A 16,413-nucleotide genomic window follows, 5' to 3' on the forward strand; every position below is an offset into this window, starting at 1 on the left:
CCATATTTTACACTGTATTTTCTGCCATTTCTGTGTTTAAAAGAAACATTGTAATTTACAACACCAATAGTTCTAACTTTCACAAATGCGAGACAGATCGCATACAAATGCGAGACCGATTGTATTGCAAATACGTGTTTTATAATACGCTTAATAAAGAGGTTCACAGCCAGGTATAACCATTCCAAAATGGCTGCTTGTTCCGACATCCCCTAACCTTAGCGAAGAATACATTGTATGGTACAGCAATGCTTGCAGCATACTATTCGCCCATTTTTCGTCTGCCGGCATGAGCCTTGCCGCAATTGGGCTATACTGAGTTTCCATAGTTACACGAGCGCCAATAGCTAAGAGCCGTTTTGTGACTGAGCAGACGTTTCTGTTCAAGATGGCAACGCAGAGAAGCAGTGGAACCCGGTACATAGGGGAGGTAAAGAAGCAGCTGCGGGAAGGTAAATAATCGAGGTTTGTCTTTGAAGAGTGCAACAGCTCACAGGTGCACATTGGGCGTAGAATCCGCTCTGTGTAACATCTCTTTGAAGGAGACTCACTATGATGTCACTCTAATTCCTCCCACTGACATGACTTCTTACCCCTAGTGAGCTCCAAGTTGTCAGGTCACGCCCTGAGCACGCCTCCTTCCCCTCCTTCATACGACTGACGTTCTGCAAATAAATGTCAGCTGCTCTGTGTCACTTTCAGCCCGTCCTATTAACTCAGCCAATAGATGGAGGATGCTACGACTTTAAGTTCATTCTTATAGGGGAAAAGTGAGTCCACAAAATTCGGTGAGCTGTTTTAAAACTTGGCTTGCCCCCACCCTCTGGCCCAACCTTAACCTTGTCACAGGTCTCAAGTGTCCTGATTCAATTGATTCCATACATGAGTAGGTTATCTAGCAATTTCTTTTTGAAATCCTTATAATTCCGTTATAAATGTACATTTGCCAGTACATGTAGAGACAAGCATTGGCGAATCCAGTTGGTCTAGCTATTGCAAGCTGGTGCCGGTAGCCTAAACTGTGCAGTAAAAATATTTTTTTTAAATTTAAAATGTAGCCATCTCATAATTGCAATAGAAGAGTAAAGGGTATGGGGCAGATTTACAAGGAACTGACGCATCTGCATAGATGTGTCAGTTTCCTTGCGTCAGCGCCGAATGTCCTTGCGATACAGTGCTCCATGGTGCAAGGATTAACAGATGTATCAGAAATTCTGACTCATCTGTCGGCACAAAAGTGACGCGTTGCTGGAGTTGCTCATGAAAGTGACGCAACTCCAGCAATCCACCATAACAGATAGGTGAGTCCCATTCAAAAGCCCTGCGTCATTCCTTTCACCTGGTCTGAGCAGGCATAGGTATTTTGACGCAGTGAAGGCGTAGAGTGACGCAGTGAAACCTTGTAGATTTCACTGCGTCAGTTCTACATGGCTTTTTGCGTGGGAACGCCCACCCTGCATACATTATACCTGACACGGGTATAATGTGTTGCAGGGTTTACAATGTAACGCATCTCCTTAGATGCGTCACGTTGTAAATTGGACGCATTTTTTCCGCCGCCGCTGTGTCACAAAAGTGACGCAATGGCGGCGCAACAGTGTTGCAAGGGGCTTGTAAATCTGCCCCAATGTTCCTAGAAGGCAGGCTTACTAAGAACAGGTGCAGGAGCTCTTTTAAGTGGTAATTTACATTAGTGAAAAACATGAGTCGTATTGACACAAATAAAATCAACTATTGGTTTTGACTTAAGGTTAACATGAGAACATACTTTAAACACACAAGTATGATAACAAAGCACAAAGAGCGAGGAAGAAAAAGCATTGGCATATTGAAGTAATGGCCCGTTAGCCTTGTGTTGTTATGACGTAAGTTGGCACGAGCCATCCCCTGGCACGAGACAAATTTTGAGATGTACATAGCTTCCCCTGTCCCCATTGGCTCTCCCCCCTATTCCCTCACCCCTACATTCCATTTTGACAGTTTAACTGTACAGTTGAGTTTACTCTGAGATGTCAGATGTACCAGACATGTTTGGGGCTTGCTCTATTAAACTTACCTGATCGAACCTCTACGACTGTCCTGCTTCATTTAATGGGCCAGACCACTTCAACCACTGTATCTCTTGCACTACGATTTATGGCATGTTCCATGTCATATGCCCAAAATAGAGTACTTAAGTGTCAAGACGTGGGTCCCGTGCTTTCCATACCACTGGAGTCAGGCTATCCTGGCTGATGAGGAGTATTACCCCGCAAACAGCCCCAGGGAAGACTTGGCTTGGCAGTTCGGGCTGGACTGTTCCCATGAGGCTTAGGGTCAAGACTGATTTGCTTATAGCTGGGTCTGAACTGAGGCGGTGAAGTGAACTAAAGAACAATGGTGAATTCAACCCAAATCTGTGACTGGGGTGAGTATCTGCAAAGTTTCAGCGCTCCATCCATCATCTTATTGTGTTTGCATTAGTAGTAAAATAAAGCAATAATCGGTGTTCCGAGAGCTTTTGGCCACTGTGCCACTACATCTGCTGCACCATTCAAATCATGACCCTAGGGCCTGCAAGGTAATTGCACTTGAGACTGCTTGTTTAGCAGTAAAACATAGCAATAATTGATGCTCAGTGGGTTTCCTAAAACTTTTGGCCCCTGTACCACTGCACCTGTTGCACCATTCAAATCACAACCCTAGTGCCTGCAAGGTCAAATTAGGAAGTCTTTTATATCCAGTGATATATGTGTTCCGAAAAAGACATATTTGCAGATGTACTACATAATTATTGTGTAGCTAAACATAAAAGCCTTCATAAAAAAAGTGCCTTTAATCTTCTTCAACTCTCCAAAACGTGTTGCCACATATGTCATAAAAATAGCATATGCTTTACACATCAAAGTGAAAACCAAGCATTGTTAAATTGTGTCACAATGTGGCTTGCTCTTTCCTGTGAAAAGATTTTATCCTGTGCTTGACAATGAATTGTCCATTAACAGTATAAATTACCCAAGATCACCAAGGCCCTGATTACAAGTCTGGCGGTCCACGGACCGCCAGATTTGCAGGGGCGGGGCGGTGGTGGTCTCCCGACCGCCCTTTCATTACTAGCGTGGCATGTGCCCCAGTTCCTGCACGGAATGGACTTTTCCTGTATTATTGCTGTGTGGAAATTGTCTACATGTTCAGGGGGTACAAAAGCTATTGATATTAATTGTTTAAGCTCAAAATGAAGTTTACTTTCAGACATAAAATCTCCAGATAAGGATGTTTTTGCAATTTACATATATATGGCATGTGAAACATGGTGGCAAATCCTTGAATTTAATGTCAGTATACATTTTATTTATCGTTGAAATCATTGCAATTTGTAAGTGTTTCATTTTGATTTACTTTATTTCGGCCAAAGACCAGAAAAGTAGCAAAAAATATAAAAATACTTCACATTGGTTGAAAACCAACAATACAACAGTCTCAAATAGCTTGGTCCACAAACTGTATACAAGTTCCAGGTGCCACATTCCAGGTGCCATATCTAAAAAGAAGAATATGAAATACAATCCAGTCAAATATGAAATATTACTTCCATAAAAATGTTTTAAAAGCTTACATATAAAAGTACTAAAAATAGCAATTGTGAAAAAACAAAAAACTCATTAAGAACTTGCTAACAGAAAACACTATGCATGGCCCGGAAACTGACCTACAGATCCTCAGGGCCAGCTTGTAGTGGCATATTTCCAAATGTCTGATCAGGGACACACCCCAAATTCTTTGTTGTCTCTCATATCTAGGGCAGAAAAAAAGAAAATGGCCACCCATTTCATCAACTTTCCTACAGGCAGGGCAGAGTGCACTGCCGTCTCGCTGAAACCTTCAATTGCTAGAGAAGGACAATAGTGGTAGTGTACCCAGCCTAAATCTTAAACACAGCTACCTGGTAAACAGAGAGTCAATCTCATCGAGAAACTTTTCAAACTTCGGTCTATACTTGTGGTTTACGAGGAACTCAGCCACTCTGCCACAGCTTGTGCATAGGATAAGTTTCAACCATTCACTAGCCCAAAATGCTTGTTTAGCAGAGGAAGAAGTTATAGACATGATGCCAGAGATCAGGCATTTTATTTATAGTTGAAATCATTGCAATTCCTAAGTCATTTATAATTTTTTCTTTAATTATTGATGAAACTTGTAGTTCATTGAAGATTCTTTATCTGGCAATAATATGTATACAAGAGGCATGGTGTGGTGGTGTTAATTTTGGTATGCATAGTATAAATTAAGGTGAATTGATGGAGTGTTGTTTTAAACGTCCCAACCATCATGCAAAAAATTACTACTTTTTTAGTGTTATGACTCTGTGAGGAGTAACAAGAATTGGTAATGTATTTAGGGATATAGTTGGCATTTAATAGGAATGGTTCATGGTTAAATGTTTCTGTTAGTATAGTTGGTATGAGAAGGTTGCTAAAAGTGTTTGGTTGGGTAGGTAATGTTTTACTCGTCTGTCTTTTTCAACTAATCATGCGTTTTACTCTTGGGGTGGTGGGTAGGTCTCAGGCATCATGCATAGCGCTTTCAATAGATTCCGTCCCTTAACACAGATTCAAAGGGTTTACTTGCGAAACTATCTAAAGATTTTGTTTGCTATTCTGTGTCCCCCTACTTCCAACTTTATTGCAGAGGCAGAGTGATTATGTTCCATAGTACTTTTTACACAGTCTCCAACAGTGTCTGCTCTACCTCTGCAAGTAGTTGAAAAGTATGTACACACCTTCACTGTGTCTGTCCTTACAATGATTTTAACCCTCAAATTTTAATAATTGGTTCCCTCTTTTGGACTGATGAAAACGTGTAGGAGACATTCTTTTCATTTTAAACCTGCTTTAAAAATATTAAAAATGTTATTAATACTGTGTTTTAAACAAAAACGGTGAAATGTATTTATTTTTCAATCTTCTGCTTACCAATTCAAATGTTCTTAACTAGAGAAAAGAAAGAAAAAAAGGATCAATAATGTATATTTGTAAATGTTTAATTGTATTTTTAAATGTTACATATTCTGTCAGATGAGAAACTAATTGATGTTAATCTGTGCATTTGTTTTTTTTTATGTATTATTCATTTTTTTTTTTTTTTTTTTTTTAAACCTTTATTTATATCAATCTGGAACACAGCTATTCAGCCGACATCCCGGAGGTTCGGCAGCCAATTAAGCAACACATGAAAGCGTCCGTAGCTCCAGTACAGGAAAGAGACAAAGGTTCCGTTTTTTAGACAACCTACAATAAATAACACTAGCAAGGCAGTATACACAATAAACTTGTGCCAGTTCCCGATGGGGGCGTGGCCCCATTCCCAAAATCAGGAGAAAGCCACTGGGCGGGTGGATGAGGGAAAAGCAGAGGCGCTAACATTCTAGCATATTTGCATCATGAAAATCCCAAGTTGGAAGTGAGACTAGGGGGAAAGTTGCTCCTCTAACGGTTCAGTGGCCGGGGGCAGACATATATCACCCCCACCCCTATACTGGTTCCATCGTCCCCATATCTTATGCCATTTCTTAGGCCGCCCCCGGGCACTATACACCGTTTTCTCCCTAAACATGCACCAGTCCATATTGTCCAGCCATGCATCCAGAGCGGGAGGTCTCTGAGAGCCCCACAGTCGCGCAATATCACGCTTCGCCACCATATTTCCTAGGGTCACCCATTGAGTCTGCGCCGCGTCATAATCAGTAGGACCCCAGACATTCAAAAGACAGCGCCGTGCCTCTGGCAGCAGTGCAATACCCGTGACCTCCTGCATCACTACATGAATTTGCTTCCAGAACTCCGCGATCACACCACATTCCCATATGATATGTAGAAAGGTGCCCACCACCCCACAGCCCCTCTTACATAAACCATCCTCGGAGAAACCCATATGAATCAGTCGGGGCCCAGTGACGTAGACTCTATGAAGTATCTTAAGCTGGACCAGCCTTAGTCGTGCGGGGATCGCGACCTCCTTAGGAGAGGAGATGGCGTACTGCCAGTCCTCATCATCCAGTTCAAGGCCGTCCCTAGTCCACTGATCACGCACCCCTAGGAGGAGGTCGGTCCGGACATTAACGAGCTTCTTATAAATTAAGGAGATTGTACTCTCCGGCATATGGCCATCCAGGATCCGATCCTCCAAGGGAGAGGACTCAGGCACCTTCTCCCCTTCGACGAGGACGGACCGAAGAGCATGGCGTACCTATGCATAACGGAAATATTCCGTACCCTCCAGAGCGTACTCCGTCCGTAGCTCGTCAACCGATTTAACTCGCCCCTTAGCCAGCAGGTCCCCCACCCTGGATATGCCGATCAGATCCCATTTCTCGAATCCCTTCGTGTGCCAAAGTTTCCCCAACATATCGGAATCAAACAGCGGAGTGGCAAGGGTGAGCCTATCCTTCCAACCCAGCGAGTTCGTAACCGCCTTCCACACGTGCACCGCCACCTTGGTTGGCCCCGTGAGGGACCCATCCGTTGACCTGGAGTAGAGTGCTCTAAAGTAATTACCCCCGCGCAGCAACCACCGGTTCATAGCGAAGCCGGGGCTCAGCGCCGGACCGTAGACTCCGTGATTGATCGCACTCAACTGAGAGGCCCAATAATATCTTCTGATGTCAGGAAGCGCGATACCCCCATCGTACCACGGAAGGGTCAGCTTTGCTATCGCTATACGCGGACGGCCATCCCACAGCAACGAGCGCTGGAGGCTCTCAACTTCCCGAAAATAGCTGGCCGGGACCAGCTCCAGGGTATTCTGCAGGGCATAGAGAAACCGGGGAAGAGACATCATTTTGAACAGCGCAGCACGGCCAAGGAGGGAAAGCGGCAGCCGCCGCTAGCCCGCCACATCCCGCCACATCCCGCCGCAGGCGTGTCAACGGAGGGAGCAGGTTTCTCTCATATCGAAAAGTTGGATCGGTGGAGATATAGATCCCCAGATACAAGAAACCCTCCCGGGCGATCTGGATCGAGCAATTCCGCGGGAGAACAGGGACGTCTCCACTCAGGGCATACAGATACGACTTCCCCCAGTTAATGGTGAGACCCGAGTTCCTACCAAAGGAAGTCAAAATGTCACAGACAACTATGAGAGACTTCCTGGGTGAAGTGAGGTATAGCAGAATGTCGTCGGCATAAAGGGAAATGCGGTCCTCATGATCTGGTGACCATCGAATCCCCCTTACATCTGGGTGCCATCGTATCCAGGCCGCCAGCGGTTCAAGAGCGAGAGCAAACAACAACGGCGACAGGGGACAGCCCTGCCTGGTGCCCCTCCCCAGCTCGAACGGACGGGACGCCCTACCATTGACCGCGACTTTAGCCAGGGGTCCTTCATACAGTAGTCTCACCCAGCCAACAAAGCCAGGTCCAAAGCCGAATTTTGCAAGTGCGGCCCACAGATATGCCCACTCCACCGTGTCGAAAGCCATCAAGTGCTGCCACAATGGTCGGCTCCCGCAGCGTCCCCGTCCTTGCGAGCACGCCGTGGATGCGCCTAAGGTTCAACGCAGTGTTACGGTGCGGGATGAAACCAGATTGGTCCGGGTGGATCAGGTCCCCGATCACCCTGATCAAACGGTTGGCCAGGACTTTAGCGAGGATTTTCGGCTCGGCATTAAGTAGCGAGATCGGCCTATATGAGCTGCACTTATTCCTGGGCTTGCCATCTTTATGTATGACCACAATTGTCGCCAGGCGTTGGTCGAATGGAAGGCATCCCGTCTCCCGCGCCTCCACAAACATAGCTCGTAGATGTGGAGCGATCTTGTCCGGCCGGAGTTTATAGAACTCAATTGGCAGGCCATTCGGGCCCGAGGCCTTGCCCGGGCGCAGTGAGCGGATGGCACCCGCGACTTCGTCAGCTGTGATGTCGCCATCTAGATCTTCCCTGTCTATGTCAGAGAGGCAAGGCAAAGCAAGATCGCGCAGAAGTTCACACGAGTCCTCCACCGGCCTGTCCGACACAGAGGTATAGACCGTGCGGAAATAATCTGCGAAGCACTGGACTATGCCATCCGGCTCAGTGACAGTAACGCCACCCTCTGTTACTAGGTCCGGCACCACACGATTGACCCGCTCCTTTTTATCCAGCCACGCTATTAATTTCCCGGCCTTGTCCCCGACGTCGTACAGTCGCCCCTGCTGCTCCCTACTCAGAGCTTTGGCCGCATCCGTCACCAGGGCCTTGTACTCCGACTGCTTAAGGCTCAATTTATGCAGCGCTTCTGCCGTGACCTCCTCCTCCAAAACCAACTCTAGAGCCGCCATCTCCGCCTCGATCTGAGCGACCTCCGCATCCTGCAGACGTTTGGCTGCCGCTATCAAGGAGAGGGCCTCTCCTCTCAGCACAGTTTTAAACGCTTCCCACAAAGACACCGCAGACGTGACCGAGCCGAGATTTTCCTGGAAATAGCGATCGACCGCCTTCAGCACCGCACTACGAGTCTTAGGGTCATGGAGATACCAGAGGTTAATCGGAGCCACCCTGCCCCCCACTCCTCTACCAACATCCATACAGATCCACACCGGCGAATGGTCAGAAATACCCCTAGCCATGTGCCTAGCCTCGGACACAAAGGAGGCGTGTGCGGCCAAGGTAAGCACATAGTCAATTCTAGAGAGACTGCCATGCGCCCCGGAGTGGAAAGTGTACTGCCGCTGTGTGGGATGCAACAGTCTCCAACAATCAACCAGACCAAGGGTATCTACAAAATCTGGAAGCCATTTCTGCGCCCCCCCAGAACTTCTTGGCGGGTGTCTGTCAAGCAATCCGGAGCCAACCGCATTAAAGTCACCACCCACCACCAACATTCCCTCTGGGAGATCCAACAGAGCCCTCCCCAGGTCCGCAAATGTGGAGGGCTGCAGCGCAGGAGGGACATAAACCGACACCAGGACCAGCGTCCTGCCCTCCCACCTCCCCGCCACAGCCGCAAATTGTCCCCTATCATCAACAGTGGTGGAGTCAACCTCAAACGGCAGCAAGGACCTGACAAGTATTCCAGCCCCTCTAGAGCCCATGGAAAACCCCGAGTGTGCGACAAATTTGTAGCCCTTCCTGTTGAGTGCATAGCACGTGTTACCTATCAAGTCTGTCTCTTGCAATAAGACTATATCAGGGGAGCATCGCTTCAGAAATTGCAGGACAATCCCTCACTTAATACGATCCCCCAAGCCATTAACATTCCAACTGAGTATCTTTAAGCCCCTACCCCCCATCCCGAAATGTAAGGAGACCTCCACCCTCCCCGTAGAACCGCACTCGAGCTACAGAAGTTTGCATCACTACGCCTTGCAGAACAAAAAACAACAACAACCCCAAGCCACCCCCCACCCTGCACCCCTGCGTAAGCTCCAAAAGCCCCCCCAACTTGCAGTGTGCCTGTCGCCCCATTCAAAGACTAATCTACAAAAAGAACCCCAGAGGAGGAAAAGCTCCCTTCCTACCCCCGCCACCCCCCGGACTACCACCCTCCCGGAGGAACCGAAGACTGTGAGTCACCGTCCTGAACAAAATCAGTGATCTAGCACCCAAGTCCTCGCTCATTGTTCATCACGGCCACCTTCTGCTCCACCGTCATGTTCCCCGCTGGTCCGTCGTTGGGGCAATGTGTCCAGCCAGTCTCCGACCATGTCAGGTGATTCAAAAAAGAAAGTCCGCTCTTCATACACCACACGCAACCTGGCCGGGAAGAGCATGGCGTACTTCAGTCCCATCTCTCTTAGCCTTCTCTTGACCGCCAGGAAACCTTGCCGTTGCTTCTGCACCATCTGGGTAAAGTCCGGATAAAAACTCACTGTGGTGTTCTGAAAAGTCATCGGGCCGGACACTCGTGATGCTTGTAGAATGGCGTCGCGGTCCCTGAAATTAAAGATCCTGGCGACAATCGGTCTCGGAGGGGCCCCCACCTTGGGCCTCCCACCAGGGACTCTGTGGGCCCGTTCAACAGTAAAGAACTTACTAAGGCCTTTGGGCGCCAGATGGTTCACCACCAAGTCCTCCACGAACAGGTCCACCCACTGTTCCTCCGAATTTTCCGGGACCCCAATAATGCGCACGTTATTACGCCGTGCACGGCCTTCAAACTCCTCCAGCCGTCGGGCAAAGTGGTCATTTGCGGTCCTCAAGGTACGTACTTCCAGCTGCAGGTCAGAGACATCTCCCATGAGGCCAGAGGTTTTAAGGTCCAAGGACTGAACCCGCTCATTAGTTTTCCCCAGATCTGCCCGAATCAAGTTGACGTCAATCGAGATTGTGTCCACTTTATGCGCCAGGGTCTCAAATTGCTGCCCGATAGAGGACTGCATCCCCTCGATGGCCCCCATGATATCCTGCAAGGTTAGTTCCGTGGCGGGGGGCAAACCGTCTTTCAAGGCTTCCAGTGCCCGTCCCGATCCGCCCGGTGACCCCTTCTGCTGGGCATAGCGGTCCATGTTGTTGGTTTGGGTGTATCCTCCCCGCCTGGTACTCTTGGGCTTCTGTTTTTCGGCTTCCGATTTGGTCGACATCGTGGTCTGCCGCGGAGACAGTCTCCTTGCCCATCCAGAGAAGACGACCATACAACAAGTGACTGGCGCAACTCACTCCCAGGCCAGGGCGCGATGAAGACAGGAAAGCGAAAGCGAAAGTGATGACACCGTCCTCCCGACGGCTCGCCCCTCACACGGCCGCTGTTGTTCAATTAGTGCTCGGGCACTGTGCCAGCGCAAGCCCCGGGCATCTTCCGGGGAGTAGGCCACAAACTTCCATGTAGCACAACTTCGGCCTCCGGTGAGCGATTGCAGTCCGGACAGCGACTATCACCTCAGCAACGGCTCGCCTCCAATATTCCGGGTGTTAAAAACAGGATGCTGCACAGGATATTTGCCGGAGGGAGCGAGGGTCTCAGGAGCTCTGAGCTCACGCGGCCATCTTGATCACGCGCTAGGCTCCTCCCTATCTGTGCATTTGTTTTTAATCATTATTTATATTATCTGAGAAAGAATTCTGTGGTTATTTCGCTCAGTGTGTATACCTGTGCACGTTATTTCATGTACAACTCATTTTAACTTTACTTTGCAGTCAGTCGGAGAATAACTAGTAATGGCTAACATCTATATAATAATGTAGATATTTACCTATTGTTTAAGGTTTTAGTCCTTCCTCATTGTTGTTTGAATATATTTGTGGTTTTGCAAGGGAATTCTCAGATTATGTTTTATTGAGGTGCAAGAATTATAAATAAAAAAGGTGTAAAGTAATTTTTAATTTACATGTTATAGTAAGTGAAAACAAACATTCATCTTTATACTAATTTACCTAAATATGGGGTTATAGAAAAGTAGTTAGTCTTCATTTTTTCTTTTAAAAATAATTAAAATATCAACGTGAGCAGTTGTTTTTTCCCCTAATAGTCTTCTGATTTAAATATTTTCTTTATTGCACTAGTTCTTCACAGGTTGTTTATTCTCTGTAATCTGTATGTTGATTTAAAAAATGTTATTAATTTTTTAAGGAAATATTTATTTACAAAAAAACCTTTTTTCATGTAATGATATCTCTTTTGTGTGGTGTATAATGGTGTCCTTACTTTTGTGGTTGATAGGTTCTAGTACTTTGTGATATATTGTTTTCGTGTGTGCATTCCTCATAGACAGTCACGCGACTGAGCACAAAATAGTGGACGTTGCTAAATGTACTATTTTAAAGGGTTATTTACTACATTAAAAAACCTTTTTTTAAATGAATATTTAAAACAAAGCGTTTCACAAATAAACATATGTTTTATTGATGTACTGATTTAATAGTGAGTTAGACCTTCATTTGTGAGCCATTGCAGATGCATCTTGAAAGGTTATCTTTTTTTAAATTGATTTCACTTCATAGTTATTCTTTTCAGAAACATTTGTAATGACCTTAATATTAATGATATCATATTTTGTCTCAAAAATGGTTTAAAAATAAAGTGTGGAGAAAAAAAATAATCACGGTGTAATGAGCTGTGTGGCAAAAGACAATTACAAAGGAACATTTTGTTTGCGTTGCAAAAGGCATGCTTGGTAAAAAAACTGCATTGTAAAGGCATGCAGGCTAATGGCATGCTGAGCAAAGTCTGATATTTCTGAGAACTGTAGAACAGAGCTAAAGCTCCTGTACTATATATACTAGAATCCTGTAGCTGAACTCTAATTACAGTGTTTAATATTTCTTTTTACATGCACTGGGCTGGACAGTGAATTATTGTATCTGTCAGATGACTGTTGAGTTCATATTCTCTTCCTCCCTAAGAAAGCTTTGACTGCTTGCCCACTCAATCCCAAACAGTCGAGTGTGGAAGGGATGTACTTGTCCCAATTGGCACATCCAGGGCCGGACTGGGAACCGAAACCGGCCCTGGCAAACTGCACAGCCGAGCAGTTTGCGAGGGCCGCTTTTGTTACAGGGGGCCGATATTGCCGACCTCATGTAACAAAACCGGCCCCACCCTAGCGGCCCACCGGGGAAACGCCAAGTGCCCACTACTGCCAGTCCGGCCCTGGGCATATCCATAGTTAGGACGGACCTCAGGATTACAGAAGAAAACAACCTTCACTACCATGGTTGTAGCCCAGTAACGTCTGACTGCATTGTGGCTCTCTGAACGGGGCCTGACAGGGGATGGGAATTGCAAACAAAGAGCAAATATGCAGGTCTGGGAGTTTCCTCACATGGAAACCGCCAAAGACCTAACTGAAATTATTCAAGAATTTAAAATGACTATTCAAATCCCACAGGAGCTCCAAATGGTGATGAAACCTGGACTATAGGGCCTGTGATGTGATTCTTATTGACTCTGGAGATTGGTGCTTAATTTAGGTGCTAGGCTCGTTATTGTTTTTCTGGACTTGAACTTGGACATCTATTGCAGACAGTAGGAGCAGCCAATTAAGAGTAACCCTTCTAGATTAATTGTGTGGAATCTGGCCAGTGTGAGAGTGCCCCATGAAGATTTGAATATATATATATTCAGTGAAAAAACCATAGGTTTCACACGTTATAGTTAGATGGAAATTTTACTGATAAAAAACCAATGAAATTCCCCCGTTATAGTTAGTGCAGGCAACTATAACTCACGCGACCGCAATCCTCTGCTGATGACATATGTGTCTTTATGAAAAAAAAATATTTGTAATATATGTATAGCTAAAATTTAATGGAAGAAGACATGGGCAAATAAGTGTCTAAATACAGTATTAGCATTAGCAGAAGATTGCGGTCGCGTGAGTTATAGTTGCCTGCACTAACTATAACGGGGGAATTTCATTGGTTTTTTATCAGTAAAATTTCCAGCTAACTATAACATGTGTGAAACCTATGGTTTTTTCACTGAATTTGCAAGGTTTTTTAAATGCTAATTCCTAACTATAACGTGTGTGAAACCTATGGTTTTTTCAGTGAATTTGTACGGTTTTTTAAATGCTAAGTTACTTTACGCCATTCGTGGCGTGCGTGCCCACTTAACGCACCCCGTGCCCACGTTACGCTAGATGGACCATGTACGCACGATGCGCTTCGCGCACCGTGCGCACATGGAGGACATATGATGCGCTTCGTTGTGAAAGGTAATATTTTATTTTTTCTCATCTGTTATATGCCATGCACAAATGGTGCCATTCGGGGACCATTTGCACATGGGATGGGGAGAGTATGGATATTTATTTTTTTTAATTAAATTTTACCGTACACGTACGGTAAGCGTAATCGGCGAAATGATCGAAAAATTTAAAATTCCGTTTTTTACTGTGGGTGATCTTTGAGGACTCCCTCAACATGGCTAGGTGCATAGGAGCTGTCTAAACAGCCCCTTTACATGTTTTTGGCCTTTGTTTTTTAACCCCCTCTCAGAGTGCGAGAGAGAAAATGGCGGCCGCCACTTCCTGGTTTCGACCGATTCGAATGTTTACTAAGATCTAACAGCCAATCAGAATCGCGCTCGCGCACGTCACCGTACGCGTACGGTAAGCGCACCGTAAGCGCACTGTAAGCTGGCTCAGATATATATATTGATTTAAAGGCTATTTTCTCAGAATCTACTGAACAGATTTACACCAAACCTACAAAAGGCACTTCCTTGACCTGTAGACTACCTCTCTGCCAAATTTCAAGGAACTCTGTTCAGCCGTTCGGGCTGTAGCTGTGTCTAAAGGTCCTATGGAAAAATGCATGGGAAAAACGCGTTTTGGGACCCCCCTTTTATCTCAGCCCCCGCTTGACGAATCCCCCCGAGACTTTCAGGGTAGGAGCGGAGCGGAGCGCCCCATTAGTTTTGAGAATTTCGCGAGGATTCGTCGACCGGCGCCAAAGTTATTCAAAATAGAATGTTGCGGTTTTCCTATGGAAACAGGGTCCTAACTATAACTACCTACTGGCGACCGCCAGTAGGTAATATATATATATATATATATATACATATATATATGTATGTATGTATATATTTATTATATGTTCACCGGATTGATAGGGTAAAAGCGTTCCTGTGTAAAATTAAATGAACTCCTGATAGTAACAAGGTCCTGCACCTCCTAGATCAGGATGTTTGTGGTTGATAGCACGTGATTGGATAAGGTTTGTTGAACACCATTTCAGATGATAAGGGCACTGGAAGGATTTCACTAATAGAGCACAGTGGTGAAATATCACTTGTGTTCTTTGTGCGCTTCTTTTAACACGCTGCTCTTTAATCTTGGTCCCCAAATCACTGCTTCCTTATTCTAGATTCCTGTGCAGGGCAAGAGAGTTTATTAAAATAAATGATCAGATTCAACTCGCATGAGCTGGAAAGCATGCAGAAACAAACGAATCTGGATAAGGCTGCCTGGGGATATCACGTCTCCAGTTCCCTCCTGAAAGCAGGTTTCTGAAATACAAACGAAATACATGGGGAACTGGATTGGAACTTGGGGGACTGTTGAAGATAAAGATCTGCCATCCATAGCGTGGAGAGGGAATTTGAGTTCAAAGAGTTGGCTGCTCTTGGGAGAAGGCAGCAACCTTTTGTCTATGCTCAGGTCCATGCTGCTGTTCCACATATGCTGTCCCAGATTAGCCCTGCCAAGTCTTCATTCAGAAGCCTCTTATCGCTCAACTAAGCTGCATTGTTATGGTGCATCCTGCAATGTTCTAAGTTTCAGTTTTAATATTGGGATCGAGAGAACCTCCCCGAGGGGAAACCATGCAATACCCAATGGTGCTTGATCCAAAATTAATGTGTCTAAGTACCAGTCTTTCTAAGTATGTTTGTATTTTCAGGTTGGGATAGAACAAAATCAATAGGAAGATAGGAATTGTGTGGGACAGAGAAAATAAATATATTTTGGTGTTTCCATGGGTCGTGCACTATAATTCAATAAGGTTTAGTTTACTCATTATTTCTAATAGTGTAGTAAAGGTCCTTCCCCGTTATGTTCCCAATTTTGTAGAGGTGCCTGAAGTTGCATCTAAAATAAGTCAAAATATACCTTCTAGAATCTCAGATGTTCATTGTGGATGGTCAACAAATCGGTATTTTACATGACGAAAGAAGTGTTATTAATATTCAGGACATATGTATTCAGAAACATTACCCCCTTCCATGTAATGTGCCTGTGTGCCTACATATCTTTGAATCACCTTTCTAGGGAATATCTGTGCTAATCCAAAGTAAAAAAGTACAACTCGTCTGGTAGGGTAGTTGAATCTTGAATACCAGTGTTGACCATGCCATTTGGCTCTTAAGGTTCCACTTGTGTCAAACGTGTTTCTTTTAGTATTAGAATTCTTATTACTCCTTCATAGGTAGAACGAAATTCTGGCTTTTAACCACTCCGTTCACTCTGCGTAAACTTTAGGATATAGTATAGCTATTTATTTCTTAAAGTTGCTGAAGCTATGTTGTCACTTTGCATTCTTCTCTTAACTCTCAAAAACGTGTCACTTCCGAATTAAAGCCACACCCCTTCCCAAAATGTCCCGATGTGGCTGTTTCCCTAACTTGACTACAGCAGTCCAAAAAAGAAAAGATCGTACACAAACCAAACCCCCCTCCTGCTTACCAACATCCACAAGAAAAAAGAGAAAAGGATAAAGACTAATGACATTGAGAGAAACCTTCTTGAGTCTGAGTATGCCTAGGTCTCCACCAGAGGGAGAACTTGATCCCAGCTGCATTCTACAAGCAGGAACTAATCAACACTTAACACAATATATTTACCTCCTGCGCATCAGGCTCTGTGCCGCCCTGGTTAATCTGTATATGGAGACTGTGTGTGCTGGTTGGTGGTTGGTGTGTACACTTGTGGCCTGTCAAATGACATAATTATTTTATATGTCACAGCCTTATGATTCCTGTGATTCAACATATTTGAGTGTATTCTCCGCATGGTCACAGAA

General features: G+C 45.3%; 1 protein-coding gene across 1 annotated transcript in view; it reads left to right on the plus strand.

The window, feature by feature from the left end:
• The first annotated feature begins 353 nt into the window (after window positions 1-353).
• The window catches only part of MORN1 (MORN repeat containing 1), a 1,183,871-nt gene continuing 1,167,811 nt past the window's right edge, over window positions 354-16,413 (plus strand). The window contains exon 1 of the mRNA XM_085609315.1: window positions 354-452. Coding sequence (XP_085465441.1) covers window positions 389-452 — 64 coding nt within the window. The 5' untranslated portion in view covers window positions 354-388. The remainder of the gene's footprint in view (window positions 453-16,413) is intronic.

This window comes from Triturus cristatus, chromosome 1_2 (assembly GCF_964204655.1).
Source record: "Triturus cristatus chromosome 1_2, aTriCri1.1, whole genome shotgun sequence".
NCBI classification, from domain to species: domain Eukaryota; kingdom Metazoa; phylum Chordata; class Amphibia; order Caudata; family Salamandridae; genus Triturus; species Triturus cristatus.